Source organism: Amblyomma americanum, chromosome 1 (genome assembly GCF_052857255.1).
Source record: "Amblyomma americanum isolate KBUSLIRL-KWMA chromosome 1, ASM5285725v1, whole genome shotgun sequence".
Taxonomy (NCBI): Eukaryota; Metazoa; Arthropoda; class Arachnida; order Ixodida; family Ixodidae; genus Amblyomma; species Amblyomma americanum.
The window spans coordinates 89464683-89480040 of record NC_135497.1 but is presented as its reverse complement, the minus strand read 5'-3'; the positions used below and the strand labels follow the sequence as shown (position 1 = coordinate 89480040).

The 15358-nt window shown below is 47.3% G+C and overlaps 1 protein-coding gene and 1 pseudogene across 2 annotated transcripts in view; one reads left to right on the top strand and one right to left on the bottom strand.

Annotated features, from left to right (window-relative positions):
- LOC144110781 (protein O-mannosyl-transferase Tmtc3-like) overlaps positions 1 to 15358 on the bottom strand; it is a 242636-nt pseudogene that overhangs the window by 118382 nt on the left and 108896 nt on the right. The gene's annotated exons all lie outside the window — the stretch shown is intronic.
- LOC144116079 (uncharacterized) lies at positions 6085 to 11783 on the top strand. The gene is made up of 2 exons (XM_077650736.1): positions 6085 to 6662; positions 11426 to 11783. Exons 1-2 carry the CDS (start codon positions 6085 to 6087, stop codon positions 11643 to 11645), a joined length of 798 nt encoding a protein of 265 aa, XP_077506862.1. The 3' UTR covers positions 11646 to 11783.

The following is a 15358-nucleotide window of genomic DNA, read 5'->3' as shown; positions in this document are numbered from 1 at the left end:
TCATGCCTCAAGGTGCAGAACAGCATTGGTGACATATTTTGGAAGCCCCAGACAAAGGCACAACGCCTCACGCTCGAACAGCACAAGAGGGCAAAGTTTATAGGCAGGAGCTTCTGAGAATAAAACACACCCGAACTCCAAGATTGGGCGGACGTACATTTAATAAATCATCAGAAGTGTATGCCTTCTCATGCCTGACCTAGCACTACAAAGCCTGCGTAGGATGCCAATGGCCCGAACTCCTTTTGCAGAAACTTGCTCAATGTGTGGCCCCCGGGTTGAGTAGAGACGTATATTACTCTGAGATACTTCACCGTCTGAACTTGAAGTATTATGCTGTTTCTATTGACCAGGCAGATATTTACAAGAACAGAAACCGAAAATACTAACAATGCGCATTTCCTCACATTGAGGGACCGATGAATTCTTCATAACCAGTCGTCAGGAACATTGAGGTAATTTTGCAGGGTTCGATAAAAGAGTGTTAATGTCACCTGCTGATGCAAAAAATGCAATATCGTCGGCGTACACATAAGTTTTCACATTCTGAATGCATGGAATGGAGCTTAGAAAAATGTTAAAAAGAACAGGTGAGAAAACTGATCCTTGCGGTAAACCTCTTGTCGGTGAAAATCTCCTTGAGGAAACACCATTTTGGAAGCACTAAAATTCTCTAGTTTCCAAAAAAAAACAAACAGAAATCCAGGCTACAAAATAGCTTGGAAAGTTCCTGTAAATTTAGTAACAGAGTCGAGTGCTCAACGCTGTCGTACGCTTTACTGACATCCAAGGTGACTAGCGCAGCAAACTTTTCTATTGCGAGCTAATTTAATACAGCTCTCTAGGTCAGTGTGGGCACACCAAATTGAACAACCCGGCCTGAAACCAATTTGACATGGATTCGAGAGAGCATTTTCCGAAATGAATGACGTTACATGGCTGAGAAGGACAATTTCCACCAATTTCACTAGTTTCGATGATAATGAAATAGGGCGTATGTTGTCTAATGTTAAGCCCTCCCCTTGCTTTTAAGCAATGGAACTATTTCAGCAAGACGCCACTTATGAGGTATCCAAGGACCTTTAATAGAATGGTTAACTAGAGCCAACAGGTCTGCAGGAGATTTATTGAAAATTTTGATCATAGAGGAAGAGACCTTATCGGGGCCAGGAGCCGCTGGGGATAAGCGCAGAACAATTTGCGACAGCTCAGGCATAGAGACCTCAGTGAAATCGCGGTGCTTGTGAATATAGCAGGAGAAGTTAGAGCAGATGTAAAGCGAAGCTCTAGGCCACACGCAATATCCTCTAAGGCCTTTGCGATGTCAGCAGGGGACTGAACGAGGGATTCAATGTTGGCAGCCGGTGGAATTGCCTTGCTGCGCATCTTGAAATAATCGAAGCTCGTTTATTTCCTGATTGTGAAAGGAAATCATAATGATTTGTATTATACTACTCCTTTGCATGGGCGACGGTGCACTTAAATGTTGCTGCAACATACTTATAATCCAACCAAATTTTTCGGCATTGATTGATGAGAAGTTGCCTCCAAGCTGCTTTCCATCGTCTATATGCACGCGTGCACTCAGCATTCCACCAATTGTTCACGACTGCACCCTTGGTTCCCTTAACCAAAAATTCAGACTTTTGCCTTGCATGGTCCAGTACTGAACATAGATGTGCAGCCTTGCTTTCGGCACTTGTCTGAGCGCAAGGGTCTGAAGTGACTGGAGGGCTGATTTTAGCGTGTCTTTAAAGCAATTGTAATTTATTAACGTCCGCTGATGTCACTCAGGAACAGTTAATGTACACGCAAAAGTGAAACTAATAAGTAGATGATCAGTGTTTGTTGCACAGTCAACAGGCGCCCAAGACATAACAGAAACTACTTGGGAGGAAAAATTTAATTCCAAGGCGGAGCGGCATTGACTCCGAACAAACGTAGGCAATCCGGAATTGTTGCAGAACAAGTTGTTGCCAGAAGGCCAATCAAATAGTCTAGAACCAAAGCTGTCTCTTTTAAACCCCCACGTCACATGGTGCGAATTGGAAGTCTCCGAGTAATAGAACCTGAGATCGGCTACTAGACATGAGTGAGTCAAGGGGCCGAGTGTCAGGCACACCAAACGGGAAATATGCGTTAGCTACCGTAAAGGGCTGTTGACCTGCGACACTGAGGTCAACCGCAAGAATTTCACATTCATTGTCCGCATATTGGAAATACATGCCCTGTGGCAAAGCTTTGTGGAGATGAGCACTAACAACCCTCCCCCTTGTGATGACCGGTCAAGCCGGAACGAACGATAATCCTTGAGATAATTGAAATTTGTAGTTAGCCATTTTTTCTGTAAAGCAACTAAATCTGGTAGAAGCTGATTGCATGGGCTAAATAAATCAGTTAAAGCTGAGAATATAGATCGACAATTCCACTGGAGTACACTTTAGAACCCTATCTTGGCGGGAGTGCCGCAGCCGCGACTGCCTTTTCTAGAATCCTGGTCTTAGCATTTTGACTTGCGTTATTTTTCTTTGCCTTTGACTGGGGGCAAGATGGACCTGCAATATTCAGAGGAGACCCACTTCGTTTCTTGGCGGGAAGATCGGACTCCATATCCATACAGTCCATAGATGATGCGTCCATAATGCTGTTCGAAGGAGAGGCCTGAGAGGTCTCTTGTTGCTCACATTATTTTTGGCCCTGTGGAGCGGAATCGATTACTACAGAAGGAGGAGTAGCTTCGGAAGCCAAAGAAGGCAAGAGCGGAGCGGTGGACACCTGCAGAAGATTGGACATCTGAGCAGATATGACCTGCAAAATGCACGTGGATACGGTTTCTATAAGGCGATCCATTGCATTTGCCACAGCTTTCTCAACTGCCGTTGTAATAGCCTGGGACCAACTGGAATCCATTATGGGTGGGCATTTGGCGGCCAAACTAGAGTAGCCTGAGGCTCTCTCCTTGACTGCGGCAAAATCCTCTCTCCGCGTGCATCTGAGCTTGTCTATAAGCTCAAGCACCTAAACTTCTTGTGCTCGTGCAGGACAGTCAGGCGAATCAGCAGGGTGAGCACCACTACACAAACAACATTTCTCTTGCTGTTCAGGAAATTCCTCTCAGCAATGACGTTCCCCACAGGCACAGCATCGTAAGGCCGATTTGCAGGCTTTGCCGCTGTGGCCAAATCGCCAGCAGTTTTGACACTGAAGGGGCGGAGAGTTAAAGGCATCTACTCGAAAAACCAACGGCCACACCTTAATCTCTGACGGGCAAACTATTCCTGCAAATATGGCATTGACGGACTCCGTAGGAATTTTTACTCCGTCAACCATCCTGCTGCATCGATGGACAGCAATCACTCCCGCAGGCGAGAGGTTCTCAAGCGTTTCCACAGGGCTCAATCAGGAGTCGACCCCTCGGACCAACCCCCTGGAACATGCCAGGTGAGGCGGAATGAATGCGCTCACCGGGTGGTTGGCGAAGGTCGTACACTTTAACAGGTCTTCAATGCAGTCTTTATCCCATGACCTGCACAAAATACCACCCCTGCCGGACATCAGTAATGCGCATGAAGTGCTTGGATGTAGATTGAAGAGCCACCTGCACTGCCTCCGGGTTGTTAAGTCGGATAGCGCCTCCAGCGGAAGGCACTAAAGCGACCGGAATGCTCGAAACTCCACTGCGGAAAAAGAGATCAATTGGGAGCTGGTCTTGAGAAAGAGATGCCGACCAAGGGGAAAACCCTTGGCCAGGAGAAGAAGTAGACATTAAGCTCTCGTCCCGCGACCAGTCACCCCAGAACAGGAGCAAGCAGGCACAGACAAAAAGAAGGATAAATTTAGCAAGCTAGCGCAACACCGCCAGGTACTTAGCCGCTACCCCGCAGCCTGGGTTGCTGGGCACGTTACCTTCCAGAGCTGGACCTTCCAGAGCTCAGATGCTCGAGATGTTGTTGTTTGTCTATCAAAAGATGGCACATACCCACACTGGGGGATCGGCCTAGAATCGGGTGGCTATTCACCTGAACGCAGTTAATAAAAAGGAAAAGCACGTGGGAGTGGAACACCGGTCAATTCTTCCTCATGAACAGAAAAGGGATGAGAGTTTTGAATTCAAAATTATAAGAAAAATAGTAAAGAGGGGGATTAAATAATAATGATTAAGTCAAAATATAATAACTGATAGAAAAGGAAATTTTGGAACACTTAGCAAGGCAGTCGGTGAGATTCTATCAGGAAATTTAGAACAGCGGAACAAACAGATCTGTGGCTGTACCCAAATGTGGTACAAATGCTCGGTTTTCTTGCCGACCTCAACGCCGGACTCGTCGTTGTCGATATCCCTCCGGGTGCTTTGTTTGTAGCAAAGTTCCCAGCGCCACCACTTCGTTCAAACAGACAGTGTGCACTTCATTCAGAAAAGAAGACGCAACTGGATAACGAAGAAGTGAAGGCTAGCGCATCAAGACTGTTGAAGAACAGATCCAAGGACACGTCTGCGACGAAGGTCCCGTACGCCGGAGTCGATGCAGGGCCGTATTGGTAGGTGTTCATGAAGGCGCAGAGGGATTGCACAATGAACAGAGACCAGCGGGAGGCCATTGCTGCTGCGGTGCTTCCGCGCCCACTCCAACCAACCCGCCCCACAGCACGTGTTAAGAAGGGTCAAGTGGTGACTCGTGTGGCAGGGCATTTCTAAGCGCAGCTTTGGACACTTTCCTAGAAACGTCGCTTTTTTTCTCTCTCTAATCCCTTCCTTCCCTCTCCTCTCAGAGTGCCTCTCTTGCCGCCCACAAAAGGGATTCTCCGCCTGTCACATCAGCAGTTCGTTCATTGAAGTCTCCTTGTTCCTTGTGAGCCTTCCCTTTTAGGGTTCGCTAGGATTGCCAAGTGCACTTCGAATTTAGTGGTTTCCCGTTCTGCTGCCCGACTGTGGTTGCGGAGGCATTGGTCCTGTTTTTCAAGAATTTGCCTCTGTCGAGTGCTCCGAGGAAATATTCGTTCCCACAAACTGTTCAACATGCTGCCGCCTTCCGACATCTGGAGGTATCTTGATTCCTTACCATTTCTAGCTTGGGAGACCATATTGTCATTTCTGGACGCAGCGTCCCTGGCAGCACTCGTCGATGCTTTCCCCAACCTCGAGTGTTTGATCTTCCATGAGTATGCTGTGCGCAAGCTCAGATTTGCGCATGACGCCGATGAGCGAACCATAGAGGTCTTTCATGAAGCAAACGTTTTCAGCCATGTGAAAAAACTGGATTTCAGCAATTGCATTGGCCTTTCGTCCACAGCGCTGCTAGGCTGCTTGTCCACCTGCAATCAATTGCAAGAACTGTACTGCGTTAACTGCGTCATTCGACCTTCCGAGCTATTCCATTGCTAGATGTCAAATTGACCAAAGTTCGAAAGCTCGAATGGCCGCTGCACGATAGCTGCTACTACGACCCGTGGCCGGTCCCCTACTTCCGGTCGCCAAACGGACAGCTCCAACTAGAAAGCATGTACATGGAGCTGGTAGCAACGCGAGAGAATACTTGCACTTTAGAACATTTCCTGCTGCAGTGCGGGCTGCTGCAAAACCTGCATATTCACTCCGTTCAGATAGAAGGTTCAAGCTTTGAGCTCGCCGAACTGTGCACGTCGTTCAGTCGTCACCTGCAATTCTTGAAAACATTCAAGTTCACCTGCGAACTGACCTGGGCTTCCCAAGATCTACAATGGTCTTGCCGACGAAGTCCGAGCCATATTCATGCTGAAGACGTCATGATCGGCAACATGAGCTATCAGCTGAAGCCGGCCAGTTCACGCAATCTGGTCAATTTCGAGGACGGACCGCAGAACGAGCAGCTAAAGGGAGTTGAGCAAGCAGTCTTGGTTATGCAAGGCAACGAACACATAGAGCATCGCCAACTTCCCGAAGCCGTCTCGAAGCCGGGGCGCTGGAGTCAAGTCTCGCCCCTGTGCCTTGTCCTTACTGCACCACGTGATGAGCAGCCGTTCGGAACTTTGACCGCCTGTAGGTGCCATATAGAAGCAACGCAACTATTCTTCAATAGGTGCGTGTCCAATATCATAGAATTAAACATGGCGTCGTTTCACTTCGACTGCAACACGAATGGGTCCGAGATCGTGGCCTCCGCGCTGCCTCATCTACAGGCACTGGCGCTCGCACCCTGTGGCGTCAACCAGGACGACTCCCTCACGTTGCTCGCCCGGGGATGCAGACACCTCGAGGAGCTAGATGTCCGTGCGGAGTGCGATTCGAATCGCGGTTCAAAGTGCGTAGTCTGCTGGGTACCTCTTCGCTTCAGCGAAGCGGACTTCAAGGAGCTGCACGGGACGGCCAAACTTCGCCGGCTGAGTTTGGATGATACGGCCAAGATGTCATCGCTAGCTTTCCTGAATCAGTGTCGCGTCACCGAGCTGCGATTCAGCCTGCACAGCCTCGAGCAGGAGGTGACGGACGCTGCCGGCTTCCCTTTTAGCCTGAGTCGGCTGCTGCGATCCAACCCGAGGCTCAGGCAGCTGTCGATCGAGGCCCGCGACACCCCTCTAAGGCAGAACGAGTTCGCCGAGGGCCTCGCAACCGTTTCCACTCAGCGATATCTGTGCGTCCTCACGGAGTCGATCACCACCGAGCACCATGTCACCTCCTTTTTCACGTAAGTTATTGATTTCCTTTTGTCCAGTCATGGTACCTCGGCTTAATCACAAGTGTCTTATATTCGCTTCCACTTACACTCGCCCGCCAACCCCCCCATTCACAAACTCATATTCACTCTCAAAGCATTTTTTTTGTGCCTGTCTGCCTACGGGTTCTTCTGAGTTCTCTTTTTTTCTGGCGGCTTATGTTCTAGTGACCTTTGCTCCGTTCCCTTACCATAGCGTAGCTTTACTGGTGTGCATACCCTGCGCAGATTCAATGATGAGCCCTCCGTATCTTTATCTGGTCAATTTTCAGTTTCACGGGTAGCTTCCATGGCCCGAATCCATGTTACTCATTTGTGTTCCCACGTTTGCTAATAGCGCAAGCGAAGATGCTGAGTTTTGCTATTCTCAATGTGGGTGTTCATTGTGCTTGGGTGTGCATAGATTAAAGGGCGCTGCTAAATAGTTACTGCTCGCGAAGGTTTTGCATTTAAATACCAATCATGACATTGACAATGAAGCGCCCGCCAGTCTCTATGAACACATTCGACACGCGTGGCGACTACGAATATTTTTGGGAATGTGGGAAATGGAGTGTTCTTGAAAAGAACGGGTGTGTACCTGTACGCAAAAGGAAATAACTGAACTTGGCTTTTTTTCCTGTAGCACGGCTAGTCGCAAGCGCATATGGCGCCTGCGAACCCGATTGAGTGTTCTCGCTTGAGGCAGAGTGGGTGAGGGAGCCACGCGCCCTGCAGTCCATCGCATCTTTAGTCGAGAAAACGTCATTCGCGGAAAAACACTGGCGCAGCAATCTTGTACATTTTGCAGAGGATTCCCTGAAAAACAATTGGTGATGAGGCTAGGCGCATGCGCAGGACGTCAGTGAAAAAAAAAGGCTTATTACAGAAGCTGGTCCAGGCGATTCCTCGGGGCCTTCAAATACGAGCGGGGAAATGATTACTGAAACAGGAGCGTGTAAACAAGTGATTCCGCTCTCAATATTAAAGAAAAATAAGAGAAAAAGACATTTCACGCGCCCATTTCACTCGCCCACTGCCGCGGTTTGGCGCTACTAATCGAGCGAGGACTCGCCCACATGCAGCGGAAGCTTGCATGCAGTGGCGCTCTTGCTAGGACAGCCTCAGCCGTCTTTCCGCGTGCATGTTCTCGACAGGGGAGGGGTGACTGCAAGATATGACGTTTCAAAGTAACCATACCCCTCCCCTCCCTCCCCTCCGCAATGGCACTTCCTCGGTTTGTTGTTCTTTTCCCTATATTTTTGGGGAGAGGTCCCTCTGCCGTTTTTTTTTCTTCGCGGTCTTTTTTGTATCGGCACTTCAAAAAGCGAAACGAAAAATGCATCACCCAGCTTGATTGTATTTTTGATGCACTTGCATTGCTATTCTTTTTTGTTTTTTCAATGATAATAATTCTTAGAGACGATATAAGTTGTATCTATTTTTTTCAGCGTAAAAGATGAAAAATTGCGTTAAGAAAGAGGAGCCAAATTTCATTGTTTGCCTCCTCACATCAACTGCCATAAATAACCGCCTCCCTTTCAACACTATCGGAAAAGAAAAGCTTTCTGGAGCAGATTACAATAGTACCAATTACCATTTCGGTGATTTCCTTGGGTGGGCGAAGGAAGATATTGCCGGCTCCGGGCTCATGCAGGGCAGCTCCCCTATGCACACACCCGGACACTGAAAACCCTAAGCGTGAACGGCAGGTCTCGCTAATTGGTGCTGATAAGCGGCCAGTCTTTGTCTCAAAAACAAGCTTTAGAATTCTCGTAATATGAACTCGAGCTGTCTAAAAGGCGGGACAAGACACACCGATCATACTGGCAGTGGCAGAGCGAAATTCGGTCAAAAAGGCCCGACATAACCCGTCGCGGCGCATTGTACCCGCGAAGGGTCTGCGCACATGCCAATGTTGCACTATAGTTAGGCGAACCAGAAAAAAAGCTGCCGTTTCTGCGCCAGCTGAATCCTGTGCTGCGGCCGTTCGAAGACACCTGCATGTTGCCTCGCCCTCGAGCGCCCTCGGAATTAAATATTTGAATTCCTCAGCCGTCAAGAACATAAAAAAAGAACTATACGTACTGCGTCGTCCCGAAACACATTAGGTAAACTTCGCTTCCGCATCCACTAGCCGTTCATATGCGCTTCAGCTTGAGTTTTATTTATTTCAGGGACAAAAGAGGAAACTCTGACAAAAGGCGCTATGGCGTGACGAGGTCACAGTTCTGCATAACAGTGTACCGCAGTGCGCTGCGCGTAAAATGAAGTTGAACACAGTGTTATGGGAAACCAATTAATTACAGAAAAGGGCAGTGTCACACCAAAAAATCTAATGCGTACATTGACAGTAGTCCATGCACAAGGAACAGCCTATAAACATTCCAAAAAATCACTGTAAATAACTAATAGATTTAAGTTTACGTGACAAATGCATCTGTCACGAAAAATAAATGTAGTTAATTCATTTCAGCATTGATTAATTGCTTTATAATGTGTTTTTATTCTTGAAATTAGTGTGAGCAAACTCTATATTAAAATTGGTTGACTGAGAACAACTGGAAGCTGGTAACTTAGCTTTTACTTTCCATAATTAGTCTTTGTTTTGGTGACTATGTTTTTATTTTGTCTGGGATTATTCAGTAAGAGGACTGTTAGGAACGATTGGATACAAATGATTTCCTATTCATATGTTGTAACCAACGAAATGTGTATACCAGTAATATGCGCTGTCGGGCTTGTCGGTCCATTCTCAGAGTTTGGTCCATTCTCAGAGCCACACAAAGGCGACAGAGTGAAGGACTAGGAAGGCAGGACAGGGCGCTGTTCTGTGTTCCTCCTCCTTGGCTGTGCCCCCTTTGTGTACGCTACAATGAAGTCTGAGAACTGTGCATACCCGGTTCGCTTTACGTGGATTACGTCTTTTATTACTGTGGTGATGTCAGCAAGTTTCCTTCCTGCCATGGTAACCCGGAATCTGCCGGAGTGCCTTTTTTGTTTGTAAAACTAACAACTTCTGGTAATTATTCAACGTTGTGTTGCCCTTGACCAGGACCCAATTAGATTACCAGGACCGCGAAAAGACCTGAACGCGAAACGAAGACACAAGCAGGGCGCCGACTTTAACTGTTTTTATTGAGGCTGTGCTGCACCAACTCTCCAAAGCTTCCACTTTGTTCGCACTGTAAGATAATGTAGAAAAATAGGGCGTAATACAAACACAATTTTAACGAAACGGGGAGAATATTTGTGAATTTCAATTATGCATACCATGGCAAGTATCCTTTGGACAAATTATTTAGGGCACTCCCCCAAGGTGGAGTAAATTGCTTGCCGTTTATGAAGCTTGCCGTAAGCTTGCCGTCCCAGTTAGCTCAGTTATTAGAGCGACTGCTCCAGTGCAGCTGTGGTCCCGGACTAGGACAAATATTTCTTTACCTACGAAGTTTCTGGGAAAGCTGTTCTGAGGAAACTGTATAGCTTTCCTTTGTAGCCGCATGGCTGCGCTCTGGTGGGTGTAAATGTACTTTGAACCAGCAACAGACGGCAAGCAATTTCTGAATTGTTACCTATTGCAGTTTTGTTTTTGGTATACTTGAGTTTAAACGTGCAATGAACTGGAGCAGTAAATGGTCTCAATATAATTTAAATGCTTTTTTTTTCAATTTAAAACGAAATTTGTTTGCTTGCATTCAAGCGTATAACTTTACTATTTTAGCATTCACAATAGTCTCAATTAATAGTCGGATACAGCCCAAGAAAAAAGCGGCAAATGTCCCTCAAATGGGGCCATCCAGCCAATAGCTACGGCCTATTCGCCCCTTCGCCGCTTTGACCGATCCCTTTGGACCTGCTGGCGTAAAATCACAGGAGGTGGCAGATGAAGGCGCATAACAGTAACTTAAACCGCGGGTCATGAGAATCGGTCGACGCTATTGGCTGGATGGCATTCTTTGAGGGGCATTTGCCTACTCTTTCTTGAGTTTTATCCGACTACAAGTCTGCAAATATTCGAGAAAACATTCGTGTGATCAGCTGCAAATATTCGAGAAAACATTCGTGTGATCAGCCTACATTGTCAGATCTGTAACGTGTTACTAAAATAATTCTCATCTGGTTCAATGTAATTTCACGTATTTCGAGAATGTTCAGCATAAGCAAAATAATTACATGCTACTCAAAGTCGTTAATATTCGAACGTCTAAGAACCGACCACGAGTGTTTTCCCATTATTCGATGTTATCAGTAACATTATCTTATCCGTATCTGCTAATAGAACATGCTCCAACGATTGATCTTGCAAAAGCCATACTCAGAGGCGTTAATGACATTATAAACGATAAAATAACTTTTCTGACCTCCTGTTAACATTTTGCTCGAACACCTTGTAAAACACATATAGTACGGCGTGAAGCCGGTAATTCGTGGTTTCACTTCTATTGCCTCCTTTAAATACGGGGCAGACACGATCTACTTTTCAGTTCATCCGGAAACACACAATCTCTGAACATCAGATCAGGAAATGCACCACTCTTCAACTGCACAACCACTCGTTACCCGTGCCCACTCAATACACGTCCTCCGCTCCCTCACGTATCATTCACGTCTGTCAGTGTGAGAGTGAGGCGAAATGAATATAAATGAGTGAGTCGACTTATGCCCATCATAAACCTCTTTCTTTATTTTCCTCGTTCTCCTGTGCAGCGTAGCATGTCAGAAATTCGTAATTTACCTACATGCATTTTTTTTCTCAGGTTCATGCAGGCCGAACTGCCGCTCCTGGAGGTGCTTCACGCGCACTACACTGACGTGCAATGGGAAATGCAACAGGTCACATGGCTTCGGTGGGCAGTGCAACAGGTCACATGGCTTCGAAAGAGACATCCCGTCGTCAGGACTCGACTGGACAACGGAGAGCAGCGGTGCTTAGGACGCGGCGTTTATTTCGTCCAGCGGCCCTGCTTCGGCTGCTAACGGAGGACTTTCACCTGTCTAACGAAGCCACGCAACCGTGTCTGAAATCCAGTCGAGAACACAGTATCTAAACGTGTGACGCCTATGTGCAACGAACCCGGTTTCGACTTGTCAGGAAAATCGTGTTTCCATCGTGTACAACCTCACGTTGCTCGAGATCGCTACAATAAATGCATTTTTTTAGTCTTTTTTAAACTCCTCTTCTAACTCCTGTAGGCCGCCCGGCCAGCGCGCGCTCATCATGTGGCGCATAGAAAACAGATATCAGGGGCATGCGCAGAAGTGACTGAAGGGTTCGGAACCCTCGCTTTAAAGAAAGCGCACGTAACGGAAGGTACGGAGCCACTCGCGCGGGAGTTCGATTCATGGCGGGAGCGCTGGCTGAGGTCCTCCGTATGTGTGTTTGCCCTCGCTTTCGGGGCCACTTTCTTTATGCCTTCCGGGACTGGTTGTCGTTGTCTTGCATAGGTACCTGTTTTGATACACTCGCGCAGACACGAGCGTAATATCGATTCCTTCTTCAAGTGCGGTCCTACGGAAATTAATACAGGCTTATTTCGCTGTGAACGGCCGTGTTCGTGCATCGTGGCACACTGCACATGCGATTTCTGCGGCATTTTCTGTTCACTGCACGAAAAGAAGCAGGAAACACGAAGACCAGCGATCAATGGGAAACCTGCGCTGCGAAGGTGGCACTGCAATTGTTCCATTCGGTGACTCAAAACTGCTTTTGTCAGCCGCTTGGGCCACTGCAGACGCGCGAACACATTCTGCGCGATTAGATACCGCTTTGGCTGACAGCATTCATTTCTCAGCTTCTCTCGGCTCAGCCCACAAGCTGACGCACGGCACGTCCGCCTTCGCCAGAGCGCGGGGTCTCACGCCAATAAGCGCCTGAAGGCGTCGCGGAAAAGTACTAAGAATATCAGAGCCTGTGGACCGACAGCGGGGGCTTAGGCAAGGATGTCCTCATTCTCCTTTGTTGTTCATGCTGTACCTGCAAGGGTTGGAGACCAAGCTAGAAAGGAGCGGACTAGGCTTCAACCTTTCTTTTTTCAAGCAAGGAGAATGGATTAAACAGTCATTACCGGGACTAATATACGCCGATGATATAGTGCTAATGGCTGACAACAAGGAAGATTTACAGAAGTTGGTAGACATATGTGGCACAGAGAGAGATAGATTAGGTTTCAGGTTTAGTAAGGAAAAATCTGCAGTCATGATATTTAATGATGAGGTCGGCGGGCATAGAATACAGGACTCCACGCTAGAAGAGTGGTTGAGTACAAGTATCTGGAGGTGTGGATAAATAACGGTGCTGAGTATCTGACAGAGCATGAAAAGTATGTAATGAATAAAGCTAGTAGGAAGGCAGCTGTCATGAAAAATAGGGCACAGTGGAATTACATTAGGTATGAAGTGGTAAGAGGGATCTGGAAATGGGTGATGGTGCCTATCCTGACTTTCGGTAATGCGGTCCTGTGCATGAGACCAGACGTTCAACCAAGGTTAGAAATTAAACAACGTGGCGTAGGGAGGCTAGCTTTGGGAGCACATGGCAGTGCACCAAATCAGGGGGTGCAGGGGGATATGGAATGGGCGTCATTCGAAAGAAGAGAAGCCAGCAGTAAGATAGCATTCGAGGAGCGATTGAGAAAAATGAGGGAAAAGTAGTGGGCTAGGAAAGTTTTTAGATACTGTGTATAAGGAATGTTGACACGAAGTGGAGAAAGCTAACTATCAAATTGACAAGCACATATCTGGACAGCTGTCGGGGGGCAAATCAGCAATTATTGGTTTAAAAAAGGTTAAATAAACAGAGAGAGCTCTGTGAAAAACAGGGTGCTAAAGAAATCGGCACTGGGAACATACAGGATCTGTAAGCAGGAAGCTGCCAAAGAAAATATCTATGATAATTGTAGGGGAGCTCTTTGTTGTTTGAGGCCAGGACGGGGCTTTTGCGGATTAAGACATATAGAGTCAGGTACCACGAGATAGAAGCGTTGTGCATTGCATGCAGAGAGGAGGAGGAAACGTTTGAATACTTGATACTTCTCTCTAAAGGGCTTCACCCTGCTGTGGCAAGCAGCGGGGCTGATTTATTTAAAGTATTGGGGTCTAAGGATAGTGAAGGAAAATTAGATTTTAGGCGGATAGAAGTAACCAAGCGAAGGTTATCTTATTGGTGGCTAAAATCAAGACAAGAGTAAAATTTCACAAGTAATGGCTAGGTGGCTTGAGCCACCGGCCGATTTAAAGGGTCCAGCCTTATCCATCCATCCAACCAGCCAGCCGGCCGCCATGATTGAGGTTATAGCGAACTAGAACTATAGAGGCTAGAAGTTTTGACTAGTGTCGTGAGCAGGCGCCCTCGCCAGCCGCTGCGCCGAAGCCTGTTTCGATGCTAGCGTAGGTGGCGCTGTTCGCGGCAGGCGAGTTAAGCCCGTTTCACATGCAAGCGAACCGCTCGCGAACTCCGCCGCGGCGGCGAGTACACCCTCTCTCAAGCGGCGGAGAAAGCCCCAGCGGCTGGAGCGGCGAGGTTCGGGCAAGTTGGAAATTTTCGCGGCGGCGACGCGGCAGCACCGCATCTCAACCAATGACGGCCCGGCGTTGCCACGCGAGTTTGTACGCCGCACGTACGAACTTTTGTTTAAAAAATAAATTGTATAAGGTGCTGTTTAATGCTTAAAACGCAAGAATTATATTTATTTAAAGAAACTGTGAAAAGAATTGACAAAATAATGCTTTTATATTACGCTTTTTTTGTGTTTGCAGGCCAACAAAACTGGTTGCAGGCCACCAAAACCGGTTGCAGGCGCATATCTTTTGCCAGCAACGTTGGTTTTCGCAGCGGTGGGAAACGCGCAGCGGCGATGCATGTGAAACGAAAGCTCGCGAACCGCTTCGCAGCGCCGTGCCGCTGTTCGCTCTGTTCGCCAATTCGCTTGCATGTGAACCGCCCTTTAGGCGAGCAGAGAAGCCGATGCCGCCGCCGCAGCTCCTCGTGTCGCTCGTCGAGTGAAAGCGCGTCTTTCTGGTGCGCTTCCGCTTCGCTAATCTGTGTCTGCATTGTGACCACGATATTGTTTATTGTGTTAATTGAAGTGCATTTCCATCTTTCCAGCATTAGCCCAGGAAATCAAGTGCAAGGTTCAACATCCCGTGGACAAAACAAGGAACCTTCATTTCATTTCTGATTTTCCTAACATCGTAAAATATATAAGGAATGCATTTACTTCTAAGGGAGTCCAGATCCTAGGTGGTAATGCATACGTCGGCGTTATCAAAGAAGCGTGGAACTTGACAAAGACGCGCTTACATTGAAAGTCATGCCACATTTAACTTTATCCCATTTGCAGCCGAATGCATTTGACAAAATGCGTGTCTACCTTGCCTTCCAGCTTTGAAGTGTTGAGGTTATGAAAGGACTTTTTTTTTTACAAGGATAAGCTAGACAAAATTTTTCGTACAACTGAGCCAACAAAACGATTTCTGAAGCGCATGGAACGCTTGATATTTGTCATGACATCAAGGGCGCTCTCCAAAGGGCTTCGCCCAGAGGCAGCAAGTGCGAGAATTCTAGAATTTCTAACCTTCTTGAACGAATGGGAACGGTATGCCGCTCAGCACGGCGGTGGATTTCTCAGTGCAGGGACTGCCTTCGGACTTAGTGACGCTGAAATGCACACTGTCACTTGTGAATTATGTGA

Excerpts from the sequence above, each read along its gene's own strand:
- LOC144116079 (XM_077650736.1), top strand. The coding sequence starts at position 6,085 with ATGGCGTCGTTTCACTTCGACTGCAACACGAATGGGTCCGAGATCGTG. Across the intron at positions 6,663-11,425 it reads CATGTCACCTCCTTTTTCAC|GTTCATGCAGGCCGAACTGC; the intron begins GTAAGTTATTGA and ends TTTTTTTCTCAG.